The 17,198-nt window shown below is 44.8% G+C and overlaps 3 protein-coding genes across 3 annotated transcripts; 1 reads left to right on the top strand and 2 right to left on the bottom strand.

Moving 5' to 3' along the window:
• Positions 1,217-5,851, top strand: LOC8075013 (uncharacterized protein At1g51745). Its single transcript, XM_002455751.2, has 3 exons — positions 1,217-1,709; positions 2,884-3,929; positions 4,427-5,851. The coding sequence occupies exons 1-3, from the start codon at positions 1,498-1,500 to the stop codon at positions 5,380-5,382; spliced, it is 2,214 nt and encodes a 737-aa protein (XP_002455796.1). The 5' UTR covers positions 1,217-1,497; the 3' UTR covers positions 5,383-5,851.
• LOC8078596 (ras-related protein RIC1) lies at positions 7,308-10,138 on the bottom strand. The gene is made up of 8 exons (XM_002457959.2): positions 9,979-10,138; positions 9,411-9,483; positions 8,669-8,716; positions 8,500-8,547; positions 8,343-8,414; positions 8,084-8,239; positions 7,888-7,991; positions 7,308-7,619 (listed from the first exon to the last, which is right to left on the bottom strand). Exons 1-8 carry the CDS (start codon positions 9,990-9,992, stop codon positions 7,523-7,525), a joined length of 612 nt encoding a protein of 203 aa, XP_002458004.1. The 5' UTR covers positions 9,993-10,138; the 3' UTR covers positions 7,308-7,522.
• Positions 14,827-15,833, bottom strand: LOC8078597. The gene has a single exon (XM_002457960.2). It carries the CDS (start codon positions 15,717-15,719, stop codon positions 15,279-15,281), a length of 441 nt encoding a protein of 146 aa, XP_002458005.1. The 5' UTR covers positions 15,720-15,833; the 3' UTR covers positions 14,827-15,278.

Raw genomic sequence — 17,198 nt, forward strand, 5'->3', positions numbered from 1 at the left:
CAAAAGTACAATGTTGAGGAAGATCCGACAGACCCGGCTCCTCCTCCGCTCTCCTCTTCTCTCTCCCTATTTTCTAAATTACAACTAGAACTAACTAGAACTAGAACTAGAACTAGAACTAGATGAACTAGAACTAGAACTAGATGAACTAGAGGTAGAACTAGAAGAACTAGAGGGATCCTCTCTACTTGGATGAAGAATTGAAACCTTAGCTTTGATTCTGTAGAAGAGGTATGATCTCTAGGGGCCAGGGGGTCTGGTTTTATAGTCCCTTCAAGTGAATATGGGCCGTTGGATCAAACCGACATTGATTGAACGGTTATCCTTGATCCTTTAGGTCGGTGGAGCACGATCCGCGAGTTTGGACGTGATTGGACAGAACTCCAGGACGGGCGCCCTCAGGACTAGGGTGGGCGCCCTGTGCCTGAGCCCTCTCGGCCTCCGCTTCGTTCCCGTGGCTTCTGGAGTCTTCTAGATGATAGAAAATTGCGCGGCACGTTAATATCTCTATGTAAACCCGACGTGTGGGGCCTTTCTTCCGTATTTCCTGATAACCCCCTGCAGAAATAGACAAACACCAAAACTCGTGGAATTCTGTCAGATAAAACCCTAAGTCTGGGTGTTGGTTACATTTGGATCCTTTTCCATGATTAGTTGATGGTTAAATGTGAGCATTAAGGACCGTCAACGGTGTGAGAGAGAGAGAGTGAGGGTTTCTTGGCTTCTATGCGAGCCTAGCTACTACTTTATCACTAACGAGCTATTTTTCTGCCTTCTGTTACTTCCACGTCAGCGTCAAACTAGCCCTGAGCTACCTCACTGTGGATGATAGCTGAACGCCCGATATGCACTGCTCATAAATAGAATCTTCTCGACCGCGAGAGCCATTTTGCATTAATCAGGTTATGCTCAGCTATACTCCTTCCGTTTTAAATTATAGAATGTTTTAGTTTTTCTAGATTTATAGTTTTTACTATGTACCTAGATATATATTATATTTAAATATATTATAAAAGCTATGAATCTGCCAAGAAGTGTTATAATTTAGGACAGACAACTTAATCTTGCATTCCATGGACCAGGCCAGGTGATCTCCAGCCGACCAATCATGACTGTAGACTTTCTCCGTCGTGACAATTGAAAATGGGCTTTGGTCCTGTCTGAGCCCATTTGCTCCACCGCGAGCACCCAAAACGGCCCAACGCACACCCCTAACCCCCCACTCCCTTCTTCCTCCTTCCCCGGACTCTGCCCCCTCCGCTCCTTCCACTTCTTCTCCCCACCTGCACACCGAGAACCACCGTCTCCACCAGGCAGCCGTCGTCGCCGCCGCCGCCCGGGCTCGCAGAGCCATCTCCAACAAGCCGTACCTGGGTTTCTAAGGCCCCTCCTGATCTCTTGGCAAGAAAAGCAGATTTCTTGACTTGATTGGTTGGGGGAGGAACGAGAGGGGAGGCGATGGTGGTGGTGAGATAGGGTTTGCAGACATACAGGGTGATGGGGAGCTGCGCTGGAGAGGAGGAGGAGTGGCCCGGCGGCGTGACGGGGCCGGACGCCGAGGTCGGAGCGCTCGTCTGGGTGCGCCGCCGCAACGGATCCTGGTGGCCGGGCCGGATCCTGGGCATGGACGAGCTTCCCGAGAACATCGTCATCCCGCCGCGCTCCGCCGGCACGCCTATCAAGCTCCTCGGCCGCCCCGACGGCAGCATGTCCGTACAAACCCTCGCCCTACCGATAACCCAACTTCCCCCTGATGCCGTCTGTAATCACTTTGTTATGCTCCTTGTTCATGCTTTGATTCCGCTGGCTTCCGATGATCCGTTGCTGCTACTATTTGTCCTTGGTCTAATGGTCATTGGATCACTCTCTCATGTTGTGTTCACTCTCAAGTTGGGCAGGGAACAATTTTTTGGGTGGAACTTTTGTTTTAGGTACAATTTTTTGTTGGATTGATCTTAGGGCTTCCACGAAGTGTATAGCTACCTCAAGCAAATCATTATTGCTGAAATATATATTTTTTCTGGATGTTTGCATCCATATCTAGATGGAGGTGCTTACCTTTAGCTCCAGATGTTGTTCTTGTTACCCATGGTGGCAGCATCAACTGAACGTAACCCCCTGTTGCCTGAACCTAGAGAGTGGTATAGGTATCATAAGGGTACGTGCAGCGCAGGTGCTTGCACCGGCGCTTGCATGTGTTTTTGTTTTTTGGCGCCACGGTGGAGGCTCACAGGGCGCTTGAGTTTGCGTCTGCTGTCAAGTTAAGCGATCGGCACCTCTGCTCGATTAAGTATGAAAATAAACGGTTACAGATTAGCACGGAAAATTAATTTATTCCATTGTAGGTTAGGATGCTTGTATAGAAACAAATTAGCTTCTTTTTTAAGCGCCTTTTCAAGCATCTCTGCGCTGTACATGGCCCAAGTATCTGTTAGACGATAAGGATAAGGTTACCTTTCTATGTATGCCTTGGGGGCCCAAAAAATCATGCATTTCTTAAAATTAGAACAGAGTTTAAAATTGTGTGCACAGTGATTGATCTATTTTCTTGGTGTATATTTGATCCATGAACATACTCTCCAAGTCTTTGTGTAGTTTAAAAATTGTGCTGATACTAAGAAAATATTACCCTATATGAAGTTAGATTTGAATTTTTTATTCATTCTGGTGAGCTGATCATTTGAAGTTGTATGCATGTTTTAGGCTTCAACATTTGCTTTGAACTTCCCAAACAAGTGCGTAAATTAATGTTTATCACTCTTCGATTGCATTTTCAGATATTTTCTGTTTGTAGCACTGAACATCATCAGTTTACTAAAGTATTCACCTGCACCCTAAGTCTGAAAATGTCTATCTTACTTGCTGTTTTGGACTTTGCCACAGTGACTGGTATAATCTTGAGAAATCTAAACGTGTGAAGTCATTTCGGTGTGGAGAATATGATGAATGTATAGAAAAAGCCAAGGTTCTAGCTCGCCAGCAAAAGAGGACACATACTGAAGGGAGATATGTTCGCAGAGAGGATGCCATTATGCATGCCCTTGAAATCGAAAGGTCCCGCTTTCCAAATAACTGTGATGATCTTGAAGAGGACGCTGCCAATGATATGTGTACATCCCATAATATATGCTCTGCAAAGTCTATAAATATAAATGGGCTCAGCAAAAAATCTCGTGGTGCAAAGAGTCTGTATGATATAGAAGAAAATTCAGCTCAAGAGTCGTCTCAAGCCTTGACACTGTATAAACAGCCACAAAATTTATCCTCTTCAAGCACTAGGTATGCATCGTCAAAAAGAAAGAAGCGGAAGGGACATAAAGATCATGAGGATGATACAGTTCAAGGATTCCAGCGTATGAGAGATCTTAGGGAAATTGGAACAAAGAATGTTCCCAAGCAGAAGTCTGGTGCAGGACCTGTTTCAGATGTACCTCTTTTTGAAAGTGGACCGAGCTTTGGCTATGATTTGTCCAGTGCCAATGGGATAAAAAAGGGTAAGCAGTCTCAGTCATCCATAAAAAAGAAACGGTCCAGTATCGGGCAGTCCTATGATAGTTTGAGTAAGAAAGATAGGCATCGCCCTCTATCAATGTTATCTGAAGATTCTGAAGTGTCTGGAACTTATTATCATTGGGACCCTTCAGTCCAGTCTTCTAGTCAGTACCCAGGAGGCCAGATACCCAATTTGTTTGAATCAAGTAGGGCAAAAAATATTTTTCCGTCTGATGTAAATAACTGTTCCTACAGCTCAGGCACTTCAAGTTTGGAGACATTATTAGATACATCACACATCAATCATAAAGGTTCTGTAAATGCTGTTACTCTCAAGGATGCTGACCCATGCACGACTGGATTTCTCAATGATGACTGCCTTGATTGTGATGGATTTCTTGATGCCGTTACTTTGGAGGGTGATGTTCTGCAGGAAGGTAAAAGTCTGCCATTTTTATTTTCCTTTTTTTTTTTGTTGCACCATTTTCTCTTTTTTGGTGAAAAAATGGTTTGTATGTTAAGCAAACCTTACCTACTGTCTCCAATTATAGAGGTGTCTCCAATTATAGAGGTCAGTTACATGAATGCACACAGGAATAGTATTTGTGGATGTAACATGTTATAACAGTAGATGAGGTTTGCGTAAGCGTTCAAGTCATGTGTTCAACTGTGTCCAATTAGATAAGTCAGTAGGCCATGTGGTGTTAGACAAATCACTTATTGGCAAAATTTCTTGTTTTCTTGTTCAGCAGAGTTCTTTTAGGTTTCTTGCATACAAATATGATTGGTTATCCAATTGGACTGCAGTTTCTTAGTCATTTGTCATCATATTTTGATGCAAGTTTTACATATAAATGGATGGGAATGTCTGATTTTATCACTCTGAACTAGCATATTGAGCGTTTTTCCTAATCTTTCTGGTAACTTTTTCCAGGCCATTTGGATACTTATGGATCTTGTGCATCCATAAAGGATCAAATTTCAAAACTGGGTAATCAAAGTACTGGCTGTGGCATAGGTGGCATACCTTCAACTCGACATAATAGAAATTCCAAGAAGAAAAGCATAACGTCTGTCAATTTGATACCTAAAGAAAGCCAGAAGAGGGATATAAATTCGCTGCTGCAATGTGAAGGGATTATAAAATCGGAAGGTACTGTCTTTAGGCCTGCTGAACTTGAGGATAATACACAACATGCGACTCCTGAGCATGATGAGTCCTCTGAAACTATAAGCAACCATTCAAACTCGGAGAAGGGCACAACATCATTCTCCAATTATGTTCCGCTTCAAGTACTACCACCGCCTGGACAGCGGCCTGATCTGAAACCTCCAAGATGCCCTGTAACGAGTCCAACCAAGAGAGCACGCACAGATAGATTATATGATGTTGAGCTGACTGTCCAAAGAAGCTACAAGGGTCATCATGTGCCCCTTGTTTCCCTCATGAGTAAATGGACAGGTAAACCAATTGTGGGGTATCCTGTCACCGTGGAGGTTTTGGAGGATAGTTGTCCCATAACAAGTAGAGATGAGCACCACCCTGTGAAGGGCAGTCTAGACTCCTTACTGAAGAGCAAAGTTGCAGAACCACGGCAAGCAAGATCTTCACATGCACCACGATCAAAATCTAAATCCAGTGGACGTAAAAAGGCCTCAGAACATGATTTGGACAAGTCTTGGCGGCCCCATACCAAGAAACCAGCATCTTCACCGAGGAAAATGAGGAGGCTATCATCTTTCGCCGGCAGCCGGAGAGAGTGTGCAGACCAGAAGCCTGTAGTTGCAAAAACTGGCGGACCAGCAGTTGCGTGCGTCCCACTTCGGCTCGTTTTCAGTAGGATCAATGAAGCACTAAGCTTTCCGTTGAGACAGGAAAACCCCACCTGAAGTTGTGGCAGTTTTGCATTGCAGAGATAGAATGGGGGCAGGCATATACATTTGCTAGGTTTTCTTTGTACATTAGTTACCATGTTATCTAAAAGCTTGTTGCCTGGCATATTTATATCAGTATATCATGATGTAATCTGTAACTGCACTAGGCAATTACAACTTACCCACCGTGAGATAAGGGTCGAACATCCAAAGGTGGGAAGAAATAAGAGGGGCATCAGTTGCTGTGGCTTCATCTGACAGTGGAGGAAAAAATGGCAGCAGCCCTGTTCACATACATCTTATAAAATTCTCATGTTTGCTGGCAACTTTTAGTTGTTTTAGGCAAGTAGCAAGTTGCTGTTTATAAAATTCCCTCATATTTGCCGGCTACATTTAGTTGTTTTAGGCAAGTAGCAAGTTGCTGTATGTAATCAGTCATTGCAACGATTTCAGGGCTTAGTGCAACTACTTGCAGCTTTGAGCATGCCTGTCCATTTACTCACCAGGCATCTCTAGTGTTGATGCTGGTCTCTACGGTGTAGATGCTTGAATGTGCTAATTTTGTGGTATCACCGGTGCAGATTTTTTGACACATCGCATAAGGTCGAGGCATATACTTTGGCATGAGAGAGCACTCGGAGAATACCATGTGGGCAGCCATTCCAGTGAGACAAGCTGTTCGGACCTCGTATGCAGCTAGGTCAGATAATGTTCGACATGATAGGTTCACTCGTGTGATTGGTTGTGCGAAGCCAGTAATTTTGCGATAATCTATATCTACAGATGCATTATGGATGTGCATAATTTTAATTTCAGAAACCCTTACTTCTGAGTGTGCAGGATCTGGGTGCTCGGTGCGCACACCCGCACCCACCGTCGATTCATGCTTGTGCTCTCCCGGCCATCGGATTCGTGCTCCCTTGCTCGTGTCCGTTGTCTTCTTTCCTAGCTCCGGCGGCGGCTAGGGTTTCGGTGGCCCACACCATCCCCTTCTTCCCCAATTTTGGCGGAGAGAAGGGACTCGAGGGAATCAGGCAGGCTAGGTGGTGGGGACGGCAGCAAGGTAATTTAGGGCCCTAGCGGCCGTGGAGGGGGCCAAGCTAGGTCGGAGCAAGGGCGCCTTGGCGGGAGCTCAAGAAAGACTTCATCGGAGCTCATGACAGCGTGTGGGGAGAGAGGGTGGGGGTACGAAGGTCACCATGAGCGGTGGTCGGCTGAGCGATAGTAGGTGGGGGAGGTGGGTGCACTCTTGCCGGATCTGGAGGGGGTTGAGGGCGGCGTCATTAAGCCGAGGAGTAGGGGGTGCGGCGTGGGGTCAAGCACGGTAGGAACAAGATAAGAGGAAGGAGGTGTGCGAGGAGATAGGCGTGTGTTTGCACATGGAGAATAGTAAGGCCATTTTAATTTTCGTGAAAACTCCAACTATGTTTTTCTAAAGTGTTACACAATTGATCTAGTAGAGGGTCTGCGCTGAATATTTTTCCTAGGATCAGTCGTGTACGTGTTTAAATTCTGAGCAGCACGGGCTTAACAGTCATTTAGATTCTGAGCATCAGCATCAGCCACTTCTCTATTCGGCTTATCATTTCTGCAGCTAATGCTGATTTAAAAAACACTATTCCTTGTCTAAAAAGTTCGCCACTTCTCTTTTCGGCTGATCATTTCTGCAGCTATTGCTGATTAAAAAAACACTATTCCGTGTCTAAAAGTAGTGACTGGTGAGCTCAGCATTCACCGGCACGGTGTTTCAACTTTCGTGTACATCCGACAACATTCACCGGGCGCTTGTGACACCACATTCGCTTGCAGCAATTTGTTTTCCAACATCTAAGAAAACTATACATTTTTTTTATTTGGGGGTTGGAAATGGTAATATGCGATGTGTATAGGTAGTAGCTCTTCACACATCATTAGCTCATAAGTGCTAAAATGAGAAACGGTTTCATCCAACATCACATGAACACTGGAATAAGAACAGGAAGTTAAAACAGGCCACATAATCTGCTTAAGCGTTGCAGTCAGTAGACAGACTTCCAATATCCGACAGATAACACTGAGTTTTTTTGGATAGTGATAGGCTTAATGTACAGGGATAGAGCAACCAATTTAAGTTTTGCTTGCTGCACAATCACACTATTGTGATCTAGATAGACAATCAAGAGCAGCAGCTGCTTTGCTGAGAAACAGGCTGACCCCGCATTTGCACAGTTGCAGGCCTGCTAGCACCACTTGCAGCCGGTTGACTTGCCATCCTATTCAACAAAAAGGAGAACGAAGATCTATTAGTTGCTCCCATATGCAGATGAACAATAGCAACACTAGTGACCATGCTTATTCATGGCTTATTATTCACTTTGAATCATTTGCAATATTATGTTCCAGTGTTCTTTGTGTGTACTCACTACTCAGTCCACAAATGAAAAAGGGTCTCCATATGTTGACATACTATACTTGATGACTCCAAAAGGAATGAGAAACTGCTGCCACACAAAAAGTCTACAACACAAAGGATGCTGTTACCTGTTCTTTATCTCCCCTGCCATGGTCATGAATGCCTTCTCCACATTTGTTGCATCCTTGGCACTAGTCTCAAGGAAGGGTATTCCGATCTCATCAGCAAGGGCCTGTGATGACAAGCAACATGCAGCCATTTAACTATCATCCAGGTTGAAAGCAGCATGTCCAGTAAAGGTAATTAATGCAGAGAAAATGTTACCTTGCCAGCCTCATAAGAAACTACTCTGTTCTCAGCCAGATCACACTTGTTCCCCACCAAAAGCTTGTTCACATTTTCACTGGCATACCTGTCAATTTCATTCAGCCACTGCTTGACATTGTTAAAGCTCTCCTGGTCAGTTACATCATACACGACCTATAGAAAAACAACAAGGTTAAAAAGACCCAAATTAATCAAGATGAGATAATAACAGATACAGAAAGAAAAACAAAAAGGAACAAAGAAAAAGAAAGCTCACAATAATGCCATGAGCTCCACGATAGTAGCTGCTTGTGATGGTCCTAAAGCGCTCTTGGCCAGCAGTATCCCACTAAATCAGAAGAATGTGAAGAAACATCAGTGTCAAAGCTTCTAACGGTCATAAAATGTAACCTTCACTACAGTTGATTACTTACAATCTGCAGCTTTATTGTCTTCCCATCTTGCTCAACGGTGCGGATTTTCTAGCAGACAGGGAAGAAAAAAGGTCATACATGAGTAACAACTAGCAAGGCATGCAAGCAATGGTACACTACAGAGGGAATCAGCTTTGTTTTATCTCATCTCATTGAGAAACCAACTTACAAAATCAACTCCAATAGTACTGATGTAGCTCTCCAGGTATGAATCATCCTGTAAAGTAAATGATAAGAAAGATCCTCACATTAAAACAGATGAGCATAACAAGCACTTATTAGGAGGGATGGTGCCCAACAGAAAATCAGGAATACAGCTGTTTTTAAACACCATTCCATAAATAGTGGTACTGTATTAGAATGCTCTTATGGTTAAATTTCATGCTGAAAAATAATTGCGATTTGAGAGTATGTAAGATGGCAACTCAAGCAAAAATATATTAGCACCTGCTGGATTCTGCATACTTTCTAATTTTCTACTAAAAAGTTCAATTCGACGAAATAATGTAACTGATATAAGAAATTGAAACTTGACTGTTTTTCCAAAGTAGACAGGTCAATATTTGGTAACTGGACCAAAGCAACATTTGTATATAAGTAAACTATATATCCAGCCAGGAACCGGGTTGCCAAATGTATGCAAAGGGGCCAATCATAACAAGTAATGGTAACCATGCCTATATCATATCAGAAATCATTTGACATGAGTGTGAGTCAGACACCATGCCTTGGAGAACAGCATTTCATCTACCCTGGTAGAAGATGCATCATCGAAACTAAACAAAAGACACTTCCTAGGTATATGGACAAGACATTTTCCTCCCAGTGTTGTCATGGAGAATGCATCCAAGTTAAAACAGAAGACCCTGCTTCCTCATATGTGGTGAAAGGGAAAAACAAGAAATCCTCACCGCAAACCTCAGCAGCAGGCAAGACTTCCCAACACCTGAGTCCCCGATGAGGAGCAGCTTGAAGAGGTAGTCGCTGCACAATAGCAAGAGCATGCCGTTAGAAATCATAAGGCACGCATCTACATCTCATCACATCATCACGGCTCCTGCCCACAAGCGGACACGCCCTGCAACGAACTTGGTGAACACATCCAAATGACAAAGCAAAGAGTAAAAACAAAATAGTAGTCCCTCCAAACGCCGGGAACATGCACGAATCTAGGTCGTTCCTAGGCTACCGGGAACGGCGCACCCAACAATCTGCTATTTCTGGCATGGGGACCGACCGACGAAGCTAAAGAGTCCACGCACCGCGGCAACTACCACAAGCAAAGGAGCAAGGAAGACCCTCTAAAAACCCACGATCGGGACCCGAATCGGCGACCGAACGACCCGCCCGGGCGGCCGGCGGAGAGATCGGCGGGTTCCCCTACCTTCCCGACCACGCTCTAGATTCAACGAGCCCGCCACCGACAGAATCGGAAACGGCAGCACGATTGGAGACGGAGAGGAGGGAGGAGGAACTTACTACTCGGGATTCATGGCGACGGACGGGATCGGGGGGCGGGGGCGGGGCCGGGAGGGACGAGGCGGCTCCTGCTCTCTGGGGCAGGCGACGACCGACGAAGCGGGGCAAGGAATTGGGGAGACGAGAAAACAACTAGCGTCCGGGTGGGGCACGGGACGGCGAAGAGAAATACGGAAGGGAGGGGAAAGGAATAGCCTGGGTTGTCGAGTGGGGCACGCCTCCGTCGCGTCTGAACCTGCCTTTGCCTGCCAGCCCGGTCCAGCCGTCCAGTCCAGGCCAGCAACGCCACGATCCGGACGTGGTGGTGGTTGCTTTGCTTTTGCTGGTGCTCGAGGTCTCCGCCACCGTGGGGCCAAGTCGCTGACGGTTGGTCGCTTTAGTTGGGCCTGGGCCTCGCTCCTCGGTGAGTAACCTGTACAAACTCTAAGTCGATGTAATATCTAGTTTTTTCTTCTTTTCTTCTGCGACTTATAAATTCATTCAATTGGAATTGGGGGGTGGTGGCGACATCCATACAGCTAGAACGCCCCTATGGAGGACGGCCGGAGTACACACGCAAGAGCCGCGGCGGCGGCGGCCAAGAAGAAGAAGAAGAGAGAGAAGAATGACGCCGGCACGACGCGAGAGCAGCCGCGCCATCCGGTCCCTTTTGCTCAGATCCCCGGCATCGCCGACGCCGACGCGCTGCGGGAGCGGCTCGAGGCACTTGGCGCAACAGAGCCGTCGTTCCTGATCGGAAAGTCTCTGGTGATGAGCGACGTGAACCGGGAGCAGGCGCGCCTGCTCTTCTCGTGCAAGCGCGAGTCGCCGTCGCAGGTCACCGGCGGCGTCTTCACCGAGACGGAGATGCGGTTCGTCGAGGACAGGACCGGGCTGCTCGTCGCCGCGTTCGACCGCGCCGGGCGGAGCTACAGCCTCACGTGCAAGTACCTCGCGTCCAACTCCGGCTACCGCTTCATCACCGGATGGAAAGCGTACGTCAACGACAACGGCCTGGGCGTGGGTATCCGCGTCGAGCTATGGTGCTTCCGGTCTCGGAAACTGCACAATCGATACGAGCTGCGCCAAGGGAAGGGAGGAAAGGAGGAGAAGGTCCCCGTCATTGTGGACAGTGGTCACCCTGATGGCTCCTTGGGCCTGGTCCTGCTGCACTACGAGAACGATCTGCTGGAGCCGGAACGACGGCAAGCCGCCGACGACGAACCCGACGAGGCGCCGCGGGTCCAGGAGACGGAGACAGGGCAAGGGCACATGGATAAGCTGGCAGATGACGGCGGTACGTGTGCTGAGCCAATCAAGTCCAAGAGGACGATCGCAGAGGACAAGCTAGCCAATGGTGGCGGTGAGTGTGTTGAGCCAATGATCAAGGAAAGAAATACTGTGATCCCTAGGGACGAGGTGTTCTATGCCGCAATAGGGCTGCTTAAGTTAAAGAAGCACTTTGGTGGAGGTGGCGGTGGTGGTGGTGGAGAGGGAGAGGGAGAGGGAGGAAGAGGAGGCGGCGGCGGTGGCGGTGGCGACAGAGGAGGAGGAGAAAGATAAAAGGCAAAACAAGAGCTATAAAATTTGTTTAGAAAAATTAGAAACAAAGTCATAGAAAAAGCCACGTCGAGCTTCAACGTAATTTCAAATCAGAGTAATACATGGACACCTTAATTAAGAATTTAAGATGTAATCATTGTTTATATCGTAGGTCTGTTTTTTCTCTCTCCTGCTTTTTCTCTCTCTTTTTTTTCTCTTTTATGATTATTACAAGAGGTCACGTGTGCATATACCAGTATCCTTTATATGTAACCTTTTAAAGCAGTGGCAGAACCAGAAACGATATAAAAGAGAGGGTTAAATAGTAAGAAAAGATTAAAAATTCTATGACAGATTAGTGCTTGGTAGGGCTGAACACCTAGACTTTAAATTATTTTAAACTAGAGATAAAGAGTTTCTCTTAGTAATTTTGGGCCACGCCCTAAGCTGTAGCTCCTAGTTTGGGGTGCAGATCCGCCCCTATTTTAACGCTAAATCTATTGCTTGCTCGGGTGTTTCTAAGCCTCCCGTCACTCGATTTTCTTATCCATCCGATGACGTTTTGATGATACAGATGAACTGCGGCAAGGCAGCAACAAACCGGTGGTGGGCCCTAGGCTGCCGTGGTTCCTCACGACTTTGTTGGCTCTTCCAAGTGGACGGCAACTTCTTTCCCCACCGCACTGCTGCCTCGCCGCGGATGCCATATGCCTGCCGCTACTGCCCCGTCGTCCCTACGCCACCACGCCGCGCATGCGCCCCTGCTGCCCCGCTGTCACGGCGTCACCATGTCGCGCACCTATAGTAGCGCCTTGCCATCCCATCGGAGGAGGACCAGTGCCGTCTGGCAGTGTCAGGTAACCACCTCCTCCTCTCCTTCATGTCGCCGGCGGTGACCACGTCAGGGAGTATGGCGGCTACGGCTCAGATCTCGTCGACTGCAACCAGTTCCTTGTGCTCCTAGTTGCAGATTACATCTTACAGCAGCATATTTTACTCTTCTGATTTGGATGTAAGTTTTGTGTTTAACTGGTGTAAATTGGTTATTTGTAAATGAGAATGGTTATTTGGATTATTCGAACACTTCTATGTTTTTTAGCTTTGATTTCTCTTCTAATTTGTATAATATGCTAATTTTGTCTGTCTTTTTTTCTCTATTTTCTTTTTTCTCTGGTCTTCTTTTAATTTGACTTTCATAGAAATTATCTGGTAAATCTGTCTTTTTTCTCTATTTATTTTTGCTTTGATCTTCTTCTAATTTTCCTTTCATAGAAATTATCTGATAAATCTGCCTTTTTTATTTTTTTGCTCTGGTTTTAATCTATTTTTATTTGGTCCGTTGGATTTTGATTTTGTGGTTATAGGAATTGAGTGATGGCGATAATTGAATCACCTGATTTGTTTTGTTTGTTGGAATCAAGTGATTTAACGTGTTGTGTCACTCGGGTGACAAGATGATGTACATCACCTGAGTTATCCATAGACAGACCCTATTTTAAAGTGTACCTAATAATTTATTATATGTTCGGTTAGGGGGATCAGAATGTCTGCGCATCTAGGCAAGAACGAAACAAATTGTTTTTGTTTGTGAAGAAAAAGAAAGAGAGAAAATCAGGCTCTAATGCAACTGTAGATTCATACTTGTAGTCCTGTACAGGTCGCAGGCCAAGAAATTGTCCATGCATCAAACTCTCACGTCGGAGGCTCTTTGGCACCACCACGGTCCACGGCCACCGAGGCGGCTGGAGGACCTGGACGCCCGCCACGACGACGGGGCCGGTCGCAGCGTGTCATCATCGTCGCCGCCGCCGCCGGGCGTGGCGTGGACCTCGGCGAGCCGAAGCTGATCTGGCGCGCAAAGGCCACGACGGCCTTCACCCACTTTTTGATCTGGCAGCTTGTCGCGTCAGTGGCGTGACAAGATCGTAATGTGATAAGACCGAACATTCGAAAAATTATAACTCTTCAATACAATATAGAGGAACATAATTTTTATATAAAAATTATAGATTTCGATGAGATATAACTTCTTAGTTTTGAGATTTTTTATTTGACGATGTTAAGGTACTTAGAAAAATATATAAAATGGTAGCATCATAATAATTATGTACTTCCGCTTGTCGTATTAGAAAATTAATATCTTTTCTTTATCTCGTGAAATGAAGACATATTTTATATCAAATTTATAGCACTCAAAGCAATCTGCATGTTTATAATTTTGAGTTTTTACATTTGAAGTTGTTAAGATGTCGAGAAAATAGTATAAAGCCTTAACAACATATTAAGTTGCCAAATATTTGGTTTTATCACGCTACTCCCAGTGGCGCGATATGACAATATTGTCGCACCAACGGGAGTGGCGTGATAAGCTTTTCCACGTCAGAAACGCCGTTGTATGTGTTGTATCTTGCTGAGCCAATGCATGTGGTGCGACTATATTATTTGGTCGCGTCAGCGTGACTGACACAACCAAAGATGTTATCTAATGCAAAATATTTATTAAAAAGAATTAAAATATAAAAATCTTTGTGTGTGCGCATACGACGTACCAATATCCTTTATATGTAACCTTTTGAAGTGTATCTTAATGATTTATTATGTGTTTGGTTCAGAGGATGAAGAGAGATGGTAATGTGGGATGGGGTGAGATCTTATTTTTATATATTATAATTTATGGTGTATTCGATTAAATAGAGGTTGCTCGAGGACAAACCCGTCCCTAGGGGTTTGCCCCTCTTTCCTCATGCAATTGGACGAGCAACTATAGTCATGGAGGCCAAGCACTAAGGTAGTGAACAGTAGCGAACTACGTCAACATACGACGAGTACAGGTGGGTGTATGCTAGTGCAGAGCTGAAAGGACGACCTAGATGTCTAGGGAGAGATAAATAGACTATAAAAAATTTCTCTACAAATATTAGAGAAGGAGATTGTTAGTAAATAACAAGTTCTAATGGCAACTACTTGCACTAGCTCTAGTTTCACCCAAGTAATTCCCTACACAATTTTAATTCCTATTAAGTTCTACACTAGAGCATTACACCACAGAAGAACCACAAGATAACAAGGCTACACTAGCTAGCTAAACAAGTGAGCAACTAACAAGCTACTCTAGTCAAAATGTTATATAATTTAGAATGAAAGGAGCAATGTTGTTTTATTCTTAAAAAAATAGTTTCTTTTAATACAAGAAACCAACATTATATATTTACAATCAACTTGGGATCGATATAATAAAACAATAGTTACCTCTTCCAAGTCCTAGATTATTACATGATAACAATTATTGTATTGCGTACGAGGACTGGTCTCTTAGGTACAGACAGAAACCAGAAAGAAATACTATTAAGTGTGTATCCACAAATGGATGAATAGTACAACCGATACATTTGACATATATCAAACAACAACAACATCAAGAAACAGAAAAGCGTGGCATCTAGGCAAGAAATGAATGAAATTATTATTTTTTATGAAAATTGAAAGAAAAAAGATAGATCAAATTCTTGTTGTACAATGAGGTAGCCTTGAGTCTATATAGTCTTGCATCTAGAGAAGAGTGATTTTTTTTATTTTCGAAAAAAAAGGGAAAAGAAAGAATAAATCAAACCCTCATGCTGTACATAGTAGCGTGCAGTTGTAGTCTGCGCATCTAGGCAAGAACGAAACAAATTGTTTTTGTCTGTGAAGAAAAAGAAAAAAGAAAGAAGACTCTAATGCTACTGTAGATTCATACTTGTAGTCCTGTACAGGTCGCAGGCCAAGAAATTGTCCACGCATCAAGCTCTCACGTCGAAGGCTCCTTCTTTGGCACCACCACGGGCACCGAGGCGGCTGGAGGACCTGGACGCCCGCAACGACGACGGGGCTGATCGCGGCGTGTCGTCGTCGTCGCCGCCGCCGCCGCCGCCGGGCGTGCGCGCGGACCTCGGCGAGCCGAAGCTGATCTGGCGCGCAAAGGCGACGACGGCCTTCGCCCACTTCTTGATCTGGCCCTTGAGCTTCCCGGCGTCCACGTCCTTCAACGAGCCCGGCCCGATGCTGAGCTCCAGCCCCGAGAACCAGCGGTCGTACCGCTTCGCCTTCTGCTTCCTGCTCCTGCTACCGCCGCCGCCCGTGGCCATGTCGCCCTCCTCCTCCCTCACCGCGGCGCCGTCGCCGTTCTCATGTCCCTCGTTGCCGCGCCGCCGCGCCGGCAGCGACTTGCTGCCCACCGACATGGACGACGTCGTCGCCGCGCGCTGGCTGTCAGCTATCTCGATCTGCGTCCGGAAACTTATCCGGCCGGCCGGTTTCGTCTGTGACAATAATTTGCCGTAGCTTCTGAGAATCGGCTTTCGTGTTGGCTAATAATAATGGCAAGGCGCGCGTTATATATATAGCTCGCTCGCTCGCCAGCAGCTGCAGCACGCGTGGCGTGAGAGACGGAAATTCACAAGCGCTCGGTCGCCGAGGCGGCTTTGCCTGCAGTGCAGTGACTTGCGTGGTACTCCAACCCATGGCTCACCGTGTAGTATTTGGTGCCTGAGGTTGATGCATACGTACTATATTTCCTCTAAAATATATCCAGGTATAAATTACTTCATCTGCCCAAAATAAGGCCTTGTTTAGTTTCGAAATCTTTTCGGATTTTGGTTCTGCAGCTTTTTTATTTTATTTGACAAATATTATCCTATCATGAACTAACTAGGCTCAAAAGATTTATCTCGTGATTTACAGGCAAACTGTGCAATTAATTTTTATTTTCGTCTATATTTAATACTCCATGCATATACCGCAAGATTCGATGTGACAGAGAATCTTAAAAGTTTTTGGTTTTTGGGGTAAACTAAATAAGGTCTAAGTGCCCTTCTAGCTAGCTTCCTGAGAATATCAACCACCTTTAACTTTAATAAAAATATACAAAAAGATATTTGTATTTATAATATATAATTAATATCATTAGATAGACCATTAAATATATTTTAATAATAAATTTTATTAAAGATATAAAGGTTGCTAATATTTTCTATAAATCTATTGAAATTTTAAAAGTATAACTGGTATGAATATTGTAGCGACATTTATTTTAGGACGGAGAGAGCACCTCTGTTCTAAAAAAATTAATTCACTTTAAAAAAGACAAACAATTTTAAATTAAATCAAATCTTTAAAAGTGCTAACATTTATGATGAAAGGATAATATCATTAGATTAATCATATAGTTATATATCTACTTGGCCGGGAGTCATAAACTTTAATAATACTTTTTCTCGGTCAAACTTACATACAGTGATATCACAATTTGCTGCGACCGCGGTCAGGAAACTTAGCGGGTCATCCTTGAAGTAATTGCTTCTTGTACGCTTCCATAAATCCGTTTTCTTCGAAAACAGGTATCGTGCTCTATTGAAATGAATCACGACATGTACAGTGTAAGATCCAGAGGGGTTAGGAAACGAAAAGATTTAACTGTAAAAGAAAAAACGAATGCTTCACGGCCTCACGGGGGGCAACTATTTGCATGGTTTCAAGGTGCCGCCCCTTCCAGAAAATTTACCCGTTGTTGTTACTAAACTATATATCTTAAACCTTAACATCGTCAATAGAGTGGCGTGACAAGATCATAACGCGATAAGACCGAACTTTCGAAAATCATAACTCTTCGATACAACATCGGATGAATATAATTTTTATATATAGATTCGATAAGATCTATA

This window comes from Sorghum bicolor, chromosome 3, assembly GCF_000003195.3.
Source record: "Sorghum bicolor cultivar BTx623 chromosome 3, Sorghum_bicolor_NCBIv3, whole genome shotgun sequence".
Lineage (NCBI taxonomy): Eukaryota > Viridiplantae > Streptophyta > Magnoliopsida > Poales > Poaceae > Sorghum > Sorghum bicolor.

Bases quoted from the DNA above. Each gene is read 5' to 3' on its own strand.
- LOC8075013 (XM_002455751.2), top strand. From the start codon at position 1,498: ATGGGGAGCTGCGCTGGAGAGGAGGAGGAGTGGCCCGGCGGCGTGACG. The intron at 1,710-2,883 runs GTCCGTACAAAC...ACTTTGCCACAG, and splicing joins GGCCGCCCCGACGGCAGCAT to TGACTGGTATAATCTTGAGA. The intron at 3,930-4,426 runs GTAAAAGTCTGC...AACTTTTTCCAG, and splicing joins GGGTGATGTTCTGCAGGAAG to GCCATTTGGATACTTATGGA.
- LOC8078596 (XM_002457959.2), bottom strand. The intron at 8,548-8,668 runs GTAAGTTGGTTT...CCTGTCTGCTAG, and splicing joins GTACTATTGGAGTTGATTTT to AAAATCCGCACCGTTGAGCA. The intron at 8,415-8,499 runs GTAAGTAATCAA...CTTCTGATTTAG, and splicing joins AGACAATAAAGCTGCAGATT to TGGGATACTGCTGGCCAAGA.
- LOC8078597 (XM_002457960.2), bottom strand. From the start codon at position 15,719: ATGTCGGTGGGCAGCAAGTCGCTGCCGGCGCGGCGGCGCGGCAACGAG.